The 15598-nt window shown below is 38.8% G+C and overlaps 1 protein-coding gene across 1 annotated transcript in view; it reads left to right on the top strand.

Annotated features, from left to right (window-relative positions):
* Positions 1 to 4: 4 nt before the first annotated feature.
* The window catches only part of LOC104413554 (alkylglycerol monooxygenase-like), a gene marked incomplete at both ends in the record, with an annotated part of 83913 nt that continues 68319 nt past the window's right edge, over positions 5 to 15598 (top strand). Inside the window, 2 exon segments of the mRNA XM_010024582.1 lie at positions 5 to 31; positions 5917 to 6047. Coding sequence (XP_010022884.1) covers positions 5 to 31; positions 5917 to 6047 — 158 coding nt within the window.

Below are 15598 nucleotides of genomic sequence, written 5' to 3'. Positions count from 1 at the left end.
GGTGGAGGAGGTGCCCGGCTACGTGGAGAAGGTGAGAGCCGCAGCCACTCCGTTTCCCTCCTCCTCCCGGCAGCATTCCCTGCCGTCCCCTGCGCGCAGCTTGCGCAGCTGCCGCCTGCCTGTTTGCAGGTAACGCAGGGAGCCCAAGGCAACAACGTCCGCGAAACGGCACCTAAATTAAAATTAAATACCTTGTCTTTGGCTGCTTCCACTCCTGGGCTCTCTGCCTGCAAGCTGCCTTTGTAAGCTATGTAACCCTGCACTCTTATTTTAATGTATTTTAAGTAAGGGCTCAGATGTTTCTCCTGTTACCAGAAGCTAAAGTTTTCAGAGGAGCACCCCAAATATCTGAGGGTAGATGCTAATATTGTTCAGATTGGCAGTGCTGCTGGATATAGTGACAGCACGCTGAGCTGTGAAAAATGGAAAACCCCATACTGTGTTTGGCTATTACGGTTCTTAAGCAGAAAGTCAGGTCTCTTTGTGCACTTAAGGAAAGTGCTACAAGCTCAGGAAAAGAAAGAAAAATAAAAATTTCTGTTTAAAGTGAAAAATAAATGTTGTTTAAGAGAATTGAGAGCAAATATTTGTGTTGGGACAGTGTTGTGTCCTAAAGCTTCAAGACAAGAGTACAGAGATCAGGGGTGAGAACTCCCTTGTCAGCAGGCAGCAGCATATCCCTCCCTCCCCTCCTGCCCTGCCAGTTTATCCACTTCCGTGAAGGTACCTTTGCTCCCTTCTGTCTTACCTATTTCACGTACCTTGGTTGAACCAGGACCAATGTGAGCTTTTCGTAGAGACAGCATGTAAACACTGTTTTGCTCTTGTCAAAGTAAATTCAGTATAACTTCACTGAAGATCCACACTTACTGCACAGGTCCTCGTGGCTCTGATTAACTCCTTCGCCAGGTAAACCTTGGCCTGCTGTATAGCAGCTGCTGTTGGGCTGCCATGGGGGTGTCATGGATTGTGTAGAGCCCTGCAGCACCATCAGCAGCTTTCTGGGAATTTTAGTGTGCCAGCAGCCCCCTGCTGATGCCTCTTATTGGCAAACATCGCCCTTTTGGATCAGGTAAGCAGACAGATGCCACATGGCATGGACAGATGCCACTTCTGTCTGTGGTCAGAAGGCAACTATCTACAGTCCCTCTCCAGCTGCTTGTCACTTGTTTATTTGACTTATTGGTCTTGCAGCTTCTCTTAGACTGTTAATGGAACTATTGCAAGAACAACAGATCCATTGGATTCAGCAGGGCTGATTTAATAGTGACCTGATGAGCCATTCATCACAGGGGGCTTGGAGTGGTAACCCCTTGAGTTGCTACAAATACAGAAGTGCATGTCTGAGCTCAGCCCAACACAGAACAAAAAATTCCTAGTGCAGAGATGGTAATAAATGAAGGCCTTGGCTCAAATAATTCACTTTAGAAGACAGTAACAATGATGGGGGTGTGAAACAAACTACTGATTACATTCGTGTCTCCTAAACATTTTTTCTGAGACACCATATAGAAGTGGTATTTATATCTCAGCTCTGATCTATCATTTATCAGGTGGATGAGGGCATTTCTAGTACATTAGATCACATGGCTACAGCTGTTGATATGTACCTTCCAACATTAGGCAGGTGTCAGAACCTCATAATTCACTCTAATATTCATGTTTCTAGTGATCTGCAAAAATGAGCACTGGTGATCTACAAAATATATGTACTTTGTAGGAGCAGCTCCTTTGAGCAGATTAGCTGTGCTGTTACATCTGGGCAGCAAATAACAGCAGTGAGTGAAGCAGCTCTGATTTTCAGAGCTGATTTTCAGAATAGTTTGCTTAACTTTTGTGATGTACTTTCTGGCTATGGTTATACTACTTCCATGTTCAGAGGATGCAGGACAGCTCCTCTCCCGGTCCCTGCATCATGCTCTCTATGTTGGCAGAGCTGTATGTGAAGGCTGCAAATCCTGTTTAAAACATGAGCTGATCAGCTACCAGTGACTAGTAAACAAAGCTCTGTGCCAGTGTCCATGGAGAAGTCACCCTTCCAACTAATCTCCAAAATTCTGGGAAAAGGGGATCAAATCCTAGAGCCATAGAATTTGATTTTATGCAAGCTTTTGTCATCTAGAATTGGAGACCCTTGAGTTTCCTGTATTTCAGGCAATAGAAGGGAAAGCGTAAGTCAATTGTCTTTCTCCAGGGCAGAACATTCTGACTCTTATCATGTATACTGATGCTTGCCCTGTCCTTTCATGAGTGTGCTCTTTGCTATGGATATAATATTATGCTCTGCATGCGCTAGTTTTTTTTGATTCTCTCATAGTCTACAGATGGGCAGATGGAGTGCTGCTTTTTGCATGCTGAATATAGTTTTTATATACAACAACAACTTCACTTTGCTCCTTGCTACATTCTGAAATTATCACTTATGCTCAGTAAAGACTTTCATGAGTCAGCCATAGGAGGAGAAAGCACTGTTCCTTTTTCTGAGAGCCTCAGAATGACAGCTTTAGGTTTAATAATCACTGTTTTTCTTTTCTATTTACTATCTGCTTTTGAGAGCTTAAAGATTAAGCGCACATTTGCACTCAATTCACATTTTAGGCTTTGCTTCTAAATAATGAGGCACAGAACCTTCGCATTTAGTTTTATATGAAAGTTGAGATTCTTATGTTATAAGGACTTGGGACTTTAAAAAAACAGAAACTTGTTTCATGACTTGCAATAAAACCATGATTTTATGCTGAGTTTCAACTTAGAATATTATTTTTTGCAACTGTGTAAAGCAGAAACTGATTTTAGATGAACCCTTGCATACTGCAAGAGTTGGTTACTTATAAGGGAAAGTCTCTTAGTGCTCACAGTAAGACTTCCAAGTTATAGAGTAGTTATTCAAGTAAACCACAAGCTAATGCAAATCGCCATTAAGTATTTCTGGTGATGAGTGAAGAGAAAGAGACTGCAAACAGAGTGTTAAACAGTTATAGACCAGAAAATATCAAAAGAGTCCAGCTTCTGTCTCTGACCTGTGATGGTAACAGTGACTATTTCTTAAATTTCTGCCATTTAGTTTGTAGGGGCAATCTGATAAGTTTTGTAGAGCTACCTGTCCTTAGTGGGTTCCTTAAATGTCTTTATTGACACTTCAACTTAAAAAGAAACCCTAAACAAGTAGTCATTAGACTAGTGGGATTATTGTCCATTTTACTGCCTCCTTTTTCCTGAGTTCATCATCTTTCATTTCGTGTTTAGGCTGTAGGCTGTTTGGGACAGGGAGTGCCTTGTCCTTCTGTTTGTATGGCATCTAACATGGTACAATCCTACTCCATGACAATAGCTGCTGGGTGTTATGGTCACATAAATAACACATACTAGTCTTGACATAGTTGATCCTTTTGATCTGCTTTAGACAAAGCTCAATGTGGGTATGTGGGAGAGAGGTAGTAATTTCTTAGATACTTGGAGGTATGCCATAGATCTTTCCTTTCACAAGCTCCTTGATGGGCAGGAGGTTAAGGCTGTCTGGATGCTTATCCTCTTTGTTATGACACTCCCTACTTGTGAGTCAAAAAGTGCTGTCAAATACTTGGCTATCTCACAGCTTCACAATGGGAAGAAAGTATCTAATGAAGTCAATGGGAAAGAAGTTACGTTAGTGTGTATTAGTATAAAGTCAAGTATTTTAACCATTTCAGAAGTTGCTAGGTTAAGTGAATTGCCACACAGAATACAGGCATCATATATCTTCAATTCACAGTTTTCATTCCGTGAATAAAGCATTCCACTTTCTCTGTCGTGAGCCCTTTCAATTTGCTATGCAGCTTCTGCTGTTCCTTAACTTCAAACTGCCTGTAGTCTGTGCTAGACCTGTCTCTTGATGTTGTGGTGAAGTGTTTCTTAATTGTTCTTAATAAGACCTTTTTTATCTCTGCTGGAATGTACAACTATGGTCACCTACCTTTGATAAGTTAGAAATCTGTTCTTTAATTACATCAATTAAGACATTAAAGGTCTTGTCTACTCAGAAATGAAGCACCTAATCAAAACAAGGAGTACTTATATCTTCCTAGAATGTTTCAGTGATTAAAAATGGGTGGTGGGGTTTGCCTCTCCCCTTCCCCTCCCTTGGGTGCTGGTTAGGCTTTATCCATAGTCTTTGCTTCCACAGGTTTTTATATCATCAGTTAGCACATATCCAACACAGGGTTTTTAGAAGCCTAAACTGCTGTTAAAAAGCAAGCTAGGCAGCTAAATTAAAAAGTGCCATGTTGATATTAATCTCTGTTCGTCTGTTATTGTAACCTAACCCTGAGCTGCTGAAGTTTATGAACTTTCACATTTCCTAGACACTATAAATCTCTCGCTGCTTGCATGGTTTGAATCATCCAATTCTTCTTTGACTGAGCAATCTGGTCTATATCCATTTTAGTCTCTTTAGTGTCCCAGCCTGGTAGGAATTCCCAGATATCTCACTTGGCAACAAAAATGAGCACCCTCCAAAACGCAACAGCATTTGCAGAGACAACATGCTTCTTCCATTAAAATGTTGTATAGGCAGGAGCAGCCTCTCCTCTACAGCAAGCCTACAGTTTGGAGGGCTTCAGTCAGGAAATCTCTATGTGTTTGCAGGTCATTTGAAGGGGGCAGCGGAAGATGACTAGCAGGCAGGTTTGGCAGCTGATGCCTCCCATAGTGGTGCAGAAAGTCTTGCTGGTCCAGCATTTCTCTTGCCCTGCAAAACATGGTGGGAATTTTATGCCTTAATACTGCCAGTGAATGTCTCCAAGGTCATCTAAATGTTTTATACAGAGCGAGGGGGCAGTTGAAGGAACATTCATGCACACAGATCCAATGCATGTAAAATAGATTGTTCCTATTTACCTTGCCACAGGCCTTCTACATTTTGATGTTGCCGGCTGGTATGTTGCCACTGCCTCTTCATTCTTTCCCCTCACGAAGTGTAGGGCCTGTTAGGACTTCAGGGTCAATAAACAAACATGTTTTTTCTTGTCTGTGCTGATAAAAATGTGATAACAGCTGTAACAGTCTTTCTCCACTGATGAAAAATGGTATTTTCACAATAATTTTAGTGGTCTTACCACTAGTCACAGCCATACCTTCATCTGCTGGGTGCTGCTGTCGTACATTTTCAACTTGCCAGTTGGACAGTGTGAACTGAGTCCTAGACTGAAGCAGTGTTGTGAGTGAAAAATGATTCACTCTTGCTCATCATTATATTTTATTTCAGAAAGGCAGAAAATTGTTTTGCAATTACTACAAAAGGAAAAAGGGAATAACGTATCATTGCTATGAGAATGTGTTGTGTGGCGCAAACTGGAATAGGCTGCATAGTTCCTGTTACATAGTTTCATCAGTTACTCTGATGAAAATGCAGTCAGAAGAGCTGTAGATACATGCAGCAAAAAGCATGGCTACAGAAATGCTGAGTAGAAAGAAACTCACTTTACTGTGTCTTTCAGATGATATTCTTGGTTGCCAAATTCAGTGGCTGAACACATTCAAAACGCACTTATGTACCAAATTGAAAGCAGATTCTATTTTACCTTGTGGTTAGAGGAGTCCACAAATGTTGCTGCTCTCACAGATTTACCTGAATGTGAGAAATATCAGTTTGGAAATACTTTTGTGTTTTGTTTTGATGCCATTTAACAATTTATGTGCAGAAGATACAAAATAAAATAATATGGGAGAAGGTGAGTACACTGGATTTGTGCCTGTGTTGTGGATTAAATGGTGGCCTTGGTTGTTCTGATTCATAAGGTCCATGTGGAGCTTTATCATAGTAGCAGTTAGTAAGGTGCCAGCCAGCCCAAGAAGTATCCAGCTGTATAAACTGCTGTTAGGAAAGCTGGTTCTAATTCTGGTTGTGTTGTGACTTATTTTCTTCAAACTGTTTTGCAGAGCATTCCATTCTTTGTTGCTTTTATTGCGCTGGAGTTTGCTGTCAGCTGGATTCAGAAGCGTAAGCTGTCAGGTCGGATCAATGATGGCATATATTCTCTTTCTTTAGGTATCCTGTCTCAACTGCCAGAGTAAGTATAGGTGTTACATTAGCTTAAGATTGTTTTTTAATCACTAAGAAGGAAGAAAAGAGAATTAGATATTGAAGTTATTGCTAACTGAAAATGATTAAACAAGGTATCTGGATTTTACTTTGCTAAATTAAAGATGCATAAAGCATGTAAATGTCTTTCTAATCTGTAAGGCTAAATATGATACTTGCAGGATATTTTCCAGCTCCAGTTATATTAATCCTATATGTTATCTTTGTTGTCACCTTTTGCTGATTCTAGGGCTTCAGCTGTCTTGACCATATCTTATGTTAGACTGTTAAGATCTGAGTTTTCTTTCATGAAACTTCAGAAAGAAGAAAACAAAACAAGAACAACAAACCAAATGCATTATTTTCATTAGCCTTTAAAAAATCAAATTGTGTGCTTATAACCAGATTGATAGAATTGCGAATATGCATGTGATACAAAGTTCTTTGAACTCAGTTATAATCTTGATTTTGACATCAATAGGTTTTAATGCCTGAGAAAATTATTGCAGATGTGGTCATCTAATCTACCTTCCGATGTGAAGGTCATAAGATTTACCTGAATTAGTTCATGGTGAACAGAGTTGTGTTTTAAAGAAATATCCATTGTGGATTAAAGAAATATCCAGTAACAGGGAATCCAGAAAATTCTTTATGCGAATTGCTCTGAGTGTTTTTCAGGAGCCCTAATTACTTCTGAAAAATATAATCCTTTAGATCTGCCTTTCATATGAGCTTCAAGATGATGTGTTTTGTTACATCTTTTTGATTAGAATGTGATTACATTTCTATTCTCCATGTATGAATTTACAGATTACCATCAAATTGCATATAATCTGTTGCTTACATGAAGAAAAGTTTCTATTGTTTGAATTTGACTATGTGGTGTATTTTCAAGGATTTGAATTATTCCCACAGCCCTTTTTCTGAATCCTATGCAGGTTTTTCAGCATTCTTAGTGTTGATGTCTCAAATGGACTCCATATTTCAGAAATAACTACATCAGTGCCAAATAATGAAGTCATTTGTCGTTTGTTCTCTATTTCTACTTGTTGTTCCTCTCTGTATATATCCCAGGTCCTTTGAGCTATTCTTCATTCCCCTTTTTTTTTTTTTTTTTTAGATTCTGTGGCTTGCATTCCTCATTCATAGGCAGTATGTTCTTATATTTGGCTGCATAGAAATACATGGATTGTACATTTGGCTGTCCTGAAATAGTGTGAATCCATAAAACGTTGTCTTTGTTACTTAAAGATCCCTGGGTCTTGTCATAGAAATTTTTATCAGAAATCTCTTTCGATCCAGGTTATTGATAAAATACATGAAAATTGTGCAGCAACAAAAAAATTATGCCTTCTGGCAAGTAGCACACACTTTCTGAAATGTGTAAATCACCCATTTTGTGATCTGTTGAACATTTGACATTTACTTGACTTCTATTTATTTATTTTTAACTTTCTAATCAAGACAAGTTTTGACAAGGTCTATGTCTGCGCCTTTAAATTAGACGCAAAGACGATTTGTGATGGATTATGTTAGTTATCAGTAGCAGATACCATGGCTGAAACACTTTAAGGAGCTTAGTAGATAAATAATGTCTCTTCCAAAACTCTTCATATATCTGCAAATAAGAGGCACGAGCTTTCAGCACGAGAAGTATTCAAACATAAGGTAATGTCTTTAAACATTAAGTACTAAATTATTTAAGAACTTTGTAAAGGTATTTTTGCAGCTAGTGTATAGTATATATCTCCTGTATTCAGACCATTTTTTTGCTTTTAATGACTTGTAAGCATGATCTTGAAGGAGTAACATTCATTTTTTAATTATATTTTAAGCTGTAAATAATCAATAATTATACTATATTTATCATATAATACTTATCAAGAGACTTGTGTGCACCACCACACAACCCTAATAAAGGCTTACTCTAGTTTGCATGCAGCTAATAATTAAATAGTTCAAATGTCACTTCTTCAGCTTAACTCAGATTTTCTAGTCAGTCATATACTTCACCGGTTTACCATGTGAAATACTTTTTTTTTTTTTTTTTTTAAGTATCTGAAATATTCAGGACTGATTAAGTTAAACAAGGGGTCTGTGATACATGTAAAGTGGATGATTTTGTGAGGCCTTTTGGCTTTAGTTTAAGAGTACTAGAATATTTCAGATGCACTTATTCCTGGAAGAAATGCTTGCTAAGAAAACCAGCATTGTGTGTGTGGAATGCAGCTTTGCAAGGTGCTGAGTACTTTTATGATTTTGGCGCTCGGTACTTTGCTGCAGAATTTGGCCTGCGGGCTATGCAGTTTTGTTTCGGACAAGAATTATTTTGTAAAGTTGTTTCAATTGAGTGAACCAAATGATCCTGAAGAACACAAACTTCAAAGGATAAGGCAAATCTGCGGGGTTGGTACACTTACCGCTACACCATCACAAGAAGTCTCTTTAGGTTGCTTGTGCAGCTCTCATGGCTGGAAATACAACACTCTCCTCAGCAGCTCTTTCCAAAAAGAGTTCTGTAAAGTTTTTAACTTTCTGGCTGAATGTGAAAAAAGCAGGCAAAATATGGACATTCTAAATTATTTAATTGCAGGTTAATATCGCAATTCTAATGGTGACTGCTTAGTATAACACCTCCTTTGTAAGTAAGAGGAATTGTGAATAATAGACTGGCTAAAAAGGCTTGAACTGAAAAGACGGAACAGTTTGTCCTTCTGTTTTCTGCTTCCATGGTGTTAAAGAACTGGGACAGAAGAGAAAGGCGGGGAGGAGGAAAGCTCCTGCAAAATCTGTTGCTAAGACTTTCACTTCAGTCTTTCCCTTTTAAAGCTGACAGAAACTGCTAAAACAATATTTCAGCAGAACCCACAGCATCAGGGGAAATAGTAGTGCAAATCATTAACAGCTGAAGGTTAGATTAACACACCATTGATTGTATCCTCTCCTAGGGACTAATTTTCATTTTCTCAACTAGCAGCAATGGTTTGCCACTTCCTTAAGAAATCTGTGGTTGAATCTAAAATGGTGGGCTTCACTCTATTAGTCAGAATGAAGCTTCAGATGCATAATTGCAAAGAGGTCTTTACATTTAATGAAAAAATTAAGAGCCACAGACCATATTCAACCTCTAAATATGTTTTTCTATTTCACAGTCTGTATAACAGAAATACTGTGTTTTGAGGGAAAACAGTATTTATACAGTGTTTCTTACTTCATTGTTGGAGAAAATGCAAATCATAAATTGTTGATACTTGTATGCCAAATATTAAAACTGTAGGTGCAATAGGAAAAGTCTGAGTGGACAAGGCAATGTGTTTTGTTTTCAGGCTTATTAGACTCAACAGCATGTAGTGAGTTGAATTGCTTTGTGCATGCATATCATCTTTTGTAAAATAGCCCATACATTTCTTAAGTATGATTTTCTCTGCCTTAATTCATGCTCTGCATTCCTCTGCATGTATGAATACTAAATGCTATATGCAGTGAAAAGTAATTTTGGGGAAAGGGAGAAACTTGAATTACTAAGCTTACTCCCAGCATCCTAAACGTTGGTGGTTAAAAAATTTCTGAGAACTTTTATTCTAAATAAATAAATAACTTTTTTCTAACTAACCATTGCCAGGAGACTTGAAATGCTGCTTTAAAAATATTCTCCCAAGAGAAGAGTTTATTTTGGGTATAAATATCCACTATACAAGTATGTGCATTATTTCATATTGACCCATTTCTTCTTTTAAAGCAGCAGAACATAAATCAAATCAAAAAGTGTTTGGGGGATAACTGAGGTAGGTACATTTTCAAACTAGCTGGGAAAGTCTCCGTTCTTTATGGTCATGCTCAATTGCCAATTTTTAGTGTTCAACTCTGCAACAGTCGTACAGTGTGTGAGACTGTATATATATGTCTTAACAGAGTTTCGTGAGTCAAGTCGGCAGTGAACTTCTGCATTTCTAAAGAGCACTTTCAATTTGTGTATATTATTTACTTTGGTTTTTCAAACAAAGGAGATTAGAGTTATCTGAAGTGTTGAACATCAGAAAGGGATGAGAAAATGCTTTTTGATTAGTCCATGCTATTATCCATCTCAATATATCTGCACATCAGCAATAGTACAAATCCTGTTCCTGCTCCTGAGTATTCTGTTTTGTATGTCACCTAGATTTTAAATAATCTTTTTCCAGAAGTTAGATTGAAGATGCAGTTTCACGTACGTTTTAGACCAGTACTGCTGTCAAATGAAGCACCTTTGACTGACTTGTGTTTTTGGTTGCTTATTCATACTTCTGCACCTTCTATCCCTTTTTGCCAGCATCCACATTTTTGTTGCCTTGTGGTGAAGTGGCCCAGGATGCAGGTCCTGCACTGCCCCATCAGTATTAACCTGCAGCAGTTCTTACTGTGGTTGTGCAAAATATTGTACTAGCATAAGAAATGGTTTGGAGACAAGCAGTCAGAATTGCAGGACAAGAAATACTCAATTATTTTGTAGCATTGCAGAGTTATCAGCTCTAAACCAAGTAAATTTGCAATCTGAAACCAGAAGTTTTCAATTCTTAATAATAGCAATTTGCAGAGTTGATTAGAATATACTCAGTTCAGGTTGGTGCAAGCAGTTCACAACCCTGTGGAGTTGTCAGTGTCCCGGCAGAACACAAAATACTTAACTGCATGGATCTATCCATCTAAAGTATGTCCTGGTTTCCTGAATGATCTACTAGATACTTCACTTACGACCATAGAAAATTATAACCTCATGAATTAGTGATTGCATCTCTTGGAAGAAAATTTGATACATGCAGTTTCTTGTAAATTATATTTTCACTTCAAGACTTAATAGGTAAATTTTTTTTCTCCACATCTGTTTGACTAAGGCTTTGGACAGATGTTTATTTAGAGCATGGTCAGATGTGTTGCTTCTGATCCAGCTGCCCTCAGATCTGCCAACATAACTGCACATTTAATTGCTCCCTAACCTGGTCCTGACAAAGTGATCCAGCTAAAAGCAGAAACAAAAGCCCTCCAAGAACTATAAAAGAGGTGTTTAAGCTCAGCTGCATTCATTTTGACAGAGCCAGGTCAGGGAGCAGCTATGCATGCAATTATGCTGGCAGGTCTGAGGGCTGGTAACTACCACGCTTAGGGCAGTGATGAGCAGATGGGGCCAAACTGAAAGGTAATCACTTAACCTGGTTAAATGGCAAGTAAAGCTTCCGTGCCATGTCCCTAAACCAAACTAACTTGTGGCTGCTGCACTTCTGTCCTTCCTGTACTTATTTACGTAGTCCTCCCTTTCTCTTGTGTTGGTTCAGGTGCTCGTCAGATCCCATGTGGAGTTATTTGAATTCACTGTGAGAGCAAAAGGTGTTTGCTTAAGGCAGAGGGACAGGCAAGTGAGTGGGAATGGGGCAGCAAGAACTGTCAGGCTCTAGGCTGAGGTACTACTGAACCTGCAGTCATGACCATGCCTGCAGAAGCTAGCTATGGCAGTTTAAGACACTACCTGTCAATAGATGTTTCCAAACCCCATGATTTTAGTAGGTAACAAGCCTGAAAAGACAGAATCTACCACTTCCCCGCTCATCTCTCTCTGAGTAGCACTAGGTGGTTACGTATTTAATAGAGCACCCTCCTGACTGTGCTGTCCCATATACACCGCTAATTGTTCCCACATTTTGCCAAAGGTCACAGCCCTCACAGCTCTCTCAGAACAGGTTTTGAAATAACTCACTAATCTTCTGTAGGTAAAGCAGTCACAGTAGGATAAACCATTTCGATAAGGGGGTACTGCTGTGCAGCAGAAGCTGGTAGCATTTTCAGCAGGCTAACCTGACTCTGGAAGGGGATTTTCTAAATAATTTCAGTTAAGCTCATGGCAGTGACTGCCTACATGAACAGTCTTTGTTTGGTCTAATTAGTTTGGAGGGTTTTTTGATCTGGTTTGTCATGGATGAACTAAATCAGTAAAAGTTAAGATAATTAATCCACACTAGAGTTACTGTCTTCTCACTGCATCAGTTTAACACAGTTTTATAAATTTGATGTAAATCATGCTGTGTCCTCAGGCAAGTCCAAATCCAGCTATGCCCAGTAAAAAAGCTAGTGCTTCCTGCCTGCTGTCAGGTGCTCACCACAACCCCCTAATCCCCAGTTACCGTCTCCACTTCCCTCAGTGGTGAGTCCTTCCCAGGCATATCAGCAGCATTGTCTTCAGTGGTTTAAACTGCAGAATCTTATTAACCTGGTTCATTTTGTTTGAAGCAGGCTGAAGAGCACCCATGTGGGCAGAGCTTCTGGCAGAGATCAGGAGTGTTGGTGGGCAGCCTAGCATGCATGGAGTGCTGCTTTTTGATGGTGACTAAGGAAAGTTCTGAGCCAGAGTTTAAAACTCTGGAGTTTCTAATGACATGACATACAAGCTACTAAATATTTAGAGGAAGGATTTGGAAGAGATAGTTGGGATGTTCTCAATCTAATTGACTGAAGCAACTGGTAGTCCCTACCTACCATAATGTTCTAGAGATTGCTGTATTTCACACACGCTGGTCAGGAAGCCAATTACTCTTTTAGGTTGTACCCTCTTACACAGACACAACTGTTTGCAGAATGTGTGTTTGTCTACATCCTTAGTATTGCATCGTTGCCTTGTTCTGTACAGTGGAGCCAGTAAATGCCTCAGTGATTGCCTGTTCCCGAATTTCAGAGCCCAGCTTTGCACCTGCCATGTCTTTAGAAACAAAGACAAGCTGCCAGTGTCTGTTCTCAAATATGCTTGTGCTCTCCTGTGAAAGTACAGGCTGTGAACTGAGTTTATCCTTAGTGGAAACATGTTATTAATTAAGTTCAGTAGTCTCTGTAGCTCACAATATACCTATTTCTCAAACCCATTGTATAGATTTTTATTCCACGTTTCTGTATTTTTCTTTAAGATAAATTGTGTCAGTTTGCATGAATTTTGAAAAAACTCAGAGGAACTGCTTGTATGTAGAGTATCCTTCTGAATGAAGCAGTTTTCTGCTAAAAGATGCATTAAGCTTAAATCAGGATTCCACTAGATGGAGCACAGGGGTAGCATTTTTAGAGCTGGCAAACCTAGTTTCCTGGGTCAACACCTAGAAGTTATGGAAAATGGGGAAAAATGTGTCCTAATGATTCTGTGTATCAGTGGTACAGATCTGAAAAGAATATACTTCCATTACTGTGTATATCGTGAACAAAAACATGCTATCATTTTAGAAGTTCAGAAGCATGACCAAAGCAGTTCCATAGAAATTCTCATGTAAATGTTTTTCCTCATTTCATCATTTGATGTGCTATGATGTCTCACTGAAATTATTTAACTATATTTTTATAGACCATAGGAACAGTTATCTGCTACCAATTCCTTTGTTCTAGATAAATTCAGAAGAACTAATCTGAGCTGAATAAAATACCCTTTTCTCTTTCCTCATGACTTGTGTTTATATATGACCTTTGAGAATATTATAAGCTTGTTCCTAATCAAACTGTAATGCAAATTTGCTGACTTCAGTGGAACAATCAAGTAGGAGAGATCAAAATCAGATCATCTATTAGAAAAAAGTACTAGGTAAGCATTTGTATTACACTTTCATGGTGCTATTTCTGCAAATATTGAAAAGTGAGGTCCATTGCCTAGCAGAAGACAACATTCTACAATCTCCCAGTATTGTATGTCCTGAAGCTACTGGAACGGAATTTACTGCCCAGTGTGCTGAGCAGGTAGGTAGGTATAAATAGGTCTAAAGAAATATAACTTTCATTCTCATAAAGGAAGAAGAGTAACACAATGCTAGCACCTCAGATGTACTGGAGTTTTTAAACCAGGATTTGTAATCTTTTAAAGATCACATGTAACTAAATTTACCAGATGACCTTGCATAACCTTAGGGCAAAATATGTTGCTACTATGGAATATGTCACTAAAGGCAGTGGAACTTTTCATGAAAATATTTAAGTTGTGCTTGATTTTTAATTGATTGATTATTTATGTATGAAATAGCAAAGACAAACAACAAGTGACTTCAATTATGTAGACAGGACTTGGACTTAATAATAAAAAAGCACAACACTGACTTTTATTCTTTTCCGTCCAAAACCTGTTGTTTCATGTATTATTCCACCCACTACTGTAAATTTATATTAGTGTCTTAAATTAGAGGATAAAAAGTTAAGTGCAATGGGAATAGGTTTGGTAAAGAAAAGGTCAGCTCTGTCAGACAAAATATTATGCAATACTGGGTAGAGTACAGCCAGTAGGGATACCAAAGTCACCTCCATTTTACTTCATTTTGTATTTGATAGGTTTTTTTCCCTTCTTGAGGAAAACTGGGGATTTGCATTATTTAGGCTAAAATGCTGGAGAAGAAAGCCATACTGAGGAAGAAGAGAGGCTTTGATTCAGCTTTTGTGTCTGGTGGGAACATTTTCTCAAAATGTAGGTGCTATTTCCTGTAATCAAGGGCTTTCCAGAGCCTGATAATCATTTCCCAGCTGTATCATTTTGGTGAATTATTTTTTAGCCTTAGGTTATTTCATGACTGGTTTTGCATATTAAGAATGGGAGAGGATCATATTCATCTTGATGATAGAAAACAGGGAATAAAACTCCCACAGCTCCCTTTCCCTTTCCCTCCACCTTGTGGAAAGTTTGGCTTTGTGCTAAAGCGTGAAAAAAGCCTTGACTGCAGTATGTCAGGCATATTTCAGCTCGATTTGTGTCAACCCTAATAAGTCAGCTGACAAGGTAATAAACTGGGTGTCTGTTCAAGACCTGGCACCTGTACAGGAAATAAAAGGGATTTCAGTTGCAGGAGGTTTGCTTTGTTTTGCAAATGGACCTTTTCTCAAGGCTTCTCTACCTCCACCCCCCTTCTCTTTACTGAAATCATGTTATCAAAATGTTTATTTCAATTGTGACTGAAGCCAGTTTTTCATATGGAAAAGAAAGCTCTGAGTATTCTTGGAAATGGAAATCCTTATGCTTTCCACTCTGAAACAAAGACTTACAGAGCATTTAATTATTCATGTATCCTGCTGTTACATATATGGTCTGAATAATTTCAAATTGTTGAGGAGAAACTGCCTTTGTTCAACATTCTGGAACTTTACATTCATGTAGTTTAAATCAGGCTAGGAAAACGGAATTTATTTAACCCAGGGACACTGTATTAGTAATATCTCACTATTTTTAATGATAATATAACCTTGTGACCAGGATGTCTTAACATGCTTCCCTCTGTGTCTGACCTCCAAGGATGCAGGTCTGTTAGAGCCCTTGAGAGCTGAGCTTTTGTAGGTCCAGCTGTAGAGTTGTGTTTTTAGCTCAGGGGCCCCGGGTCGGTTCCCAGTGTGATGCAAGGTGGTGACTGCAATAGTGGTGAGAGCTGAGGCAGTTTCCTTGGGGTCTGCACTTTTGATACATGGATTTTCCTCCATGCATGGAAGAGAGACAACAGTTACTGTCTCTGACCCTTTTCCCTTCTGACAACTGTCCTGGGCATTATGGAAGAGGGTTCCTAGAAC

The sequence above is a fragment of the Nestor notabilis genome, unplaced genomic scaffold, assembly GCF_000696875.1.
Source record: "Nestor notabilis isolate BGI_N333 unplaced genomic scaffold, ASM69687v1 scaffold25461, whole genome shotgun sequence".
In the NCBI taxonomy this organism is placed as follows: Eukaryota; Metazoa; Chordata; class Aves; order Psittaciformes; family Psittacidae; genus Nestor; species Nestor notabilis.
Note: the sequence above shows the minus strand (reverse complement) of the source record. Positions and strands in the feature narration are given on the sequence as shown.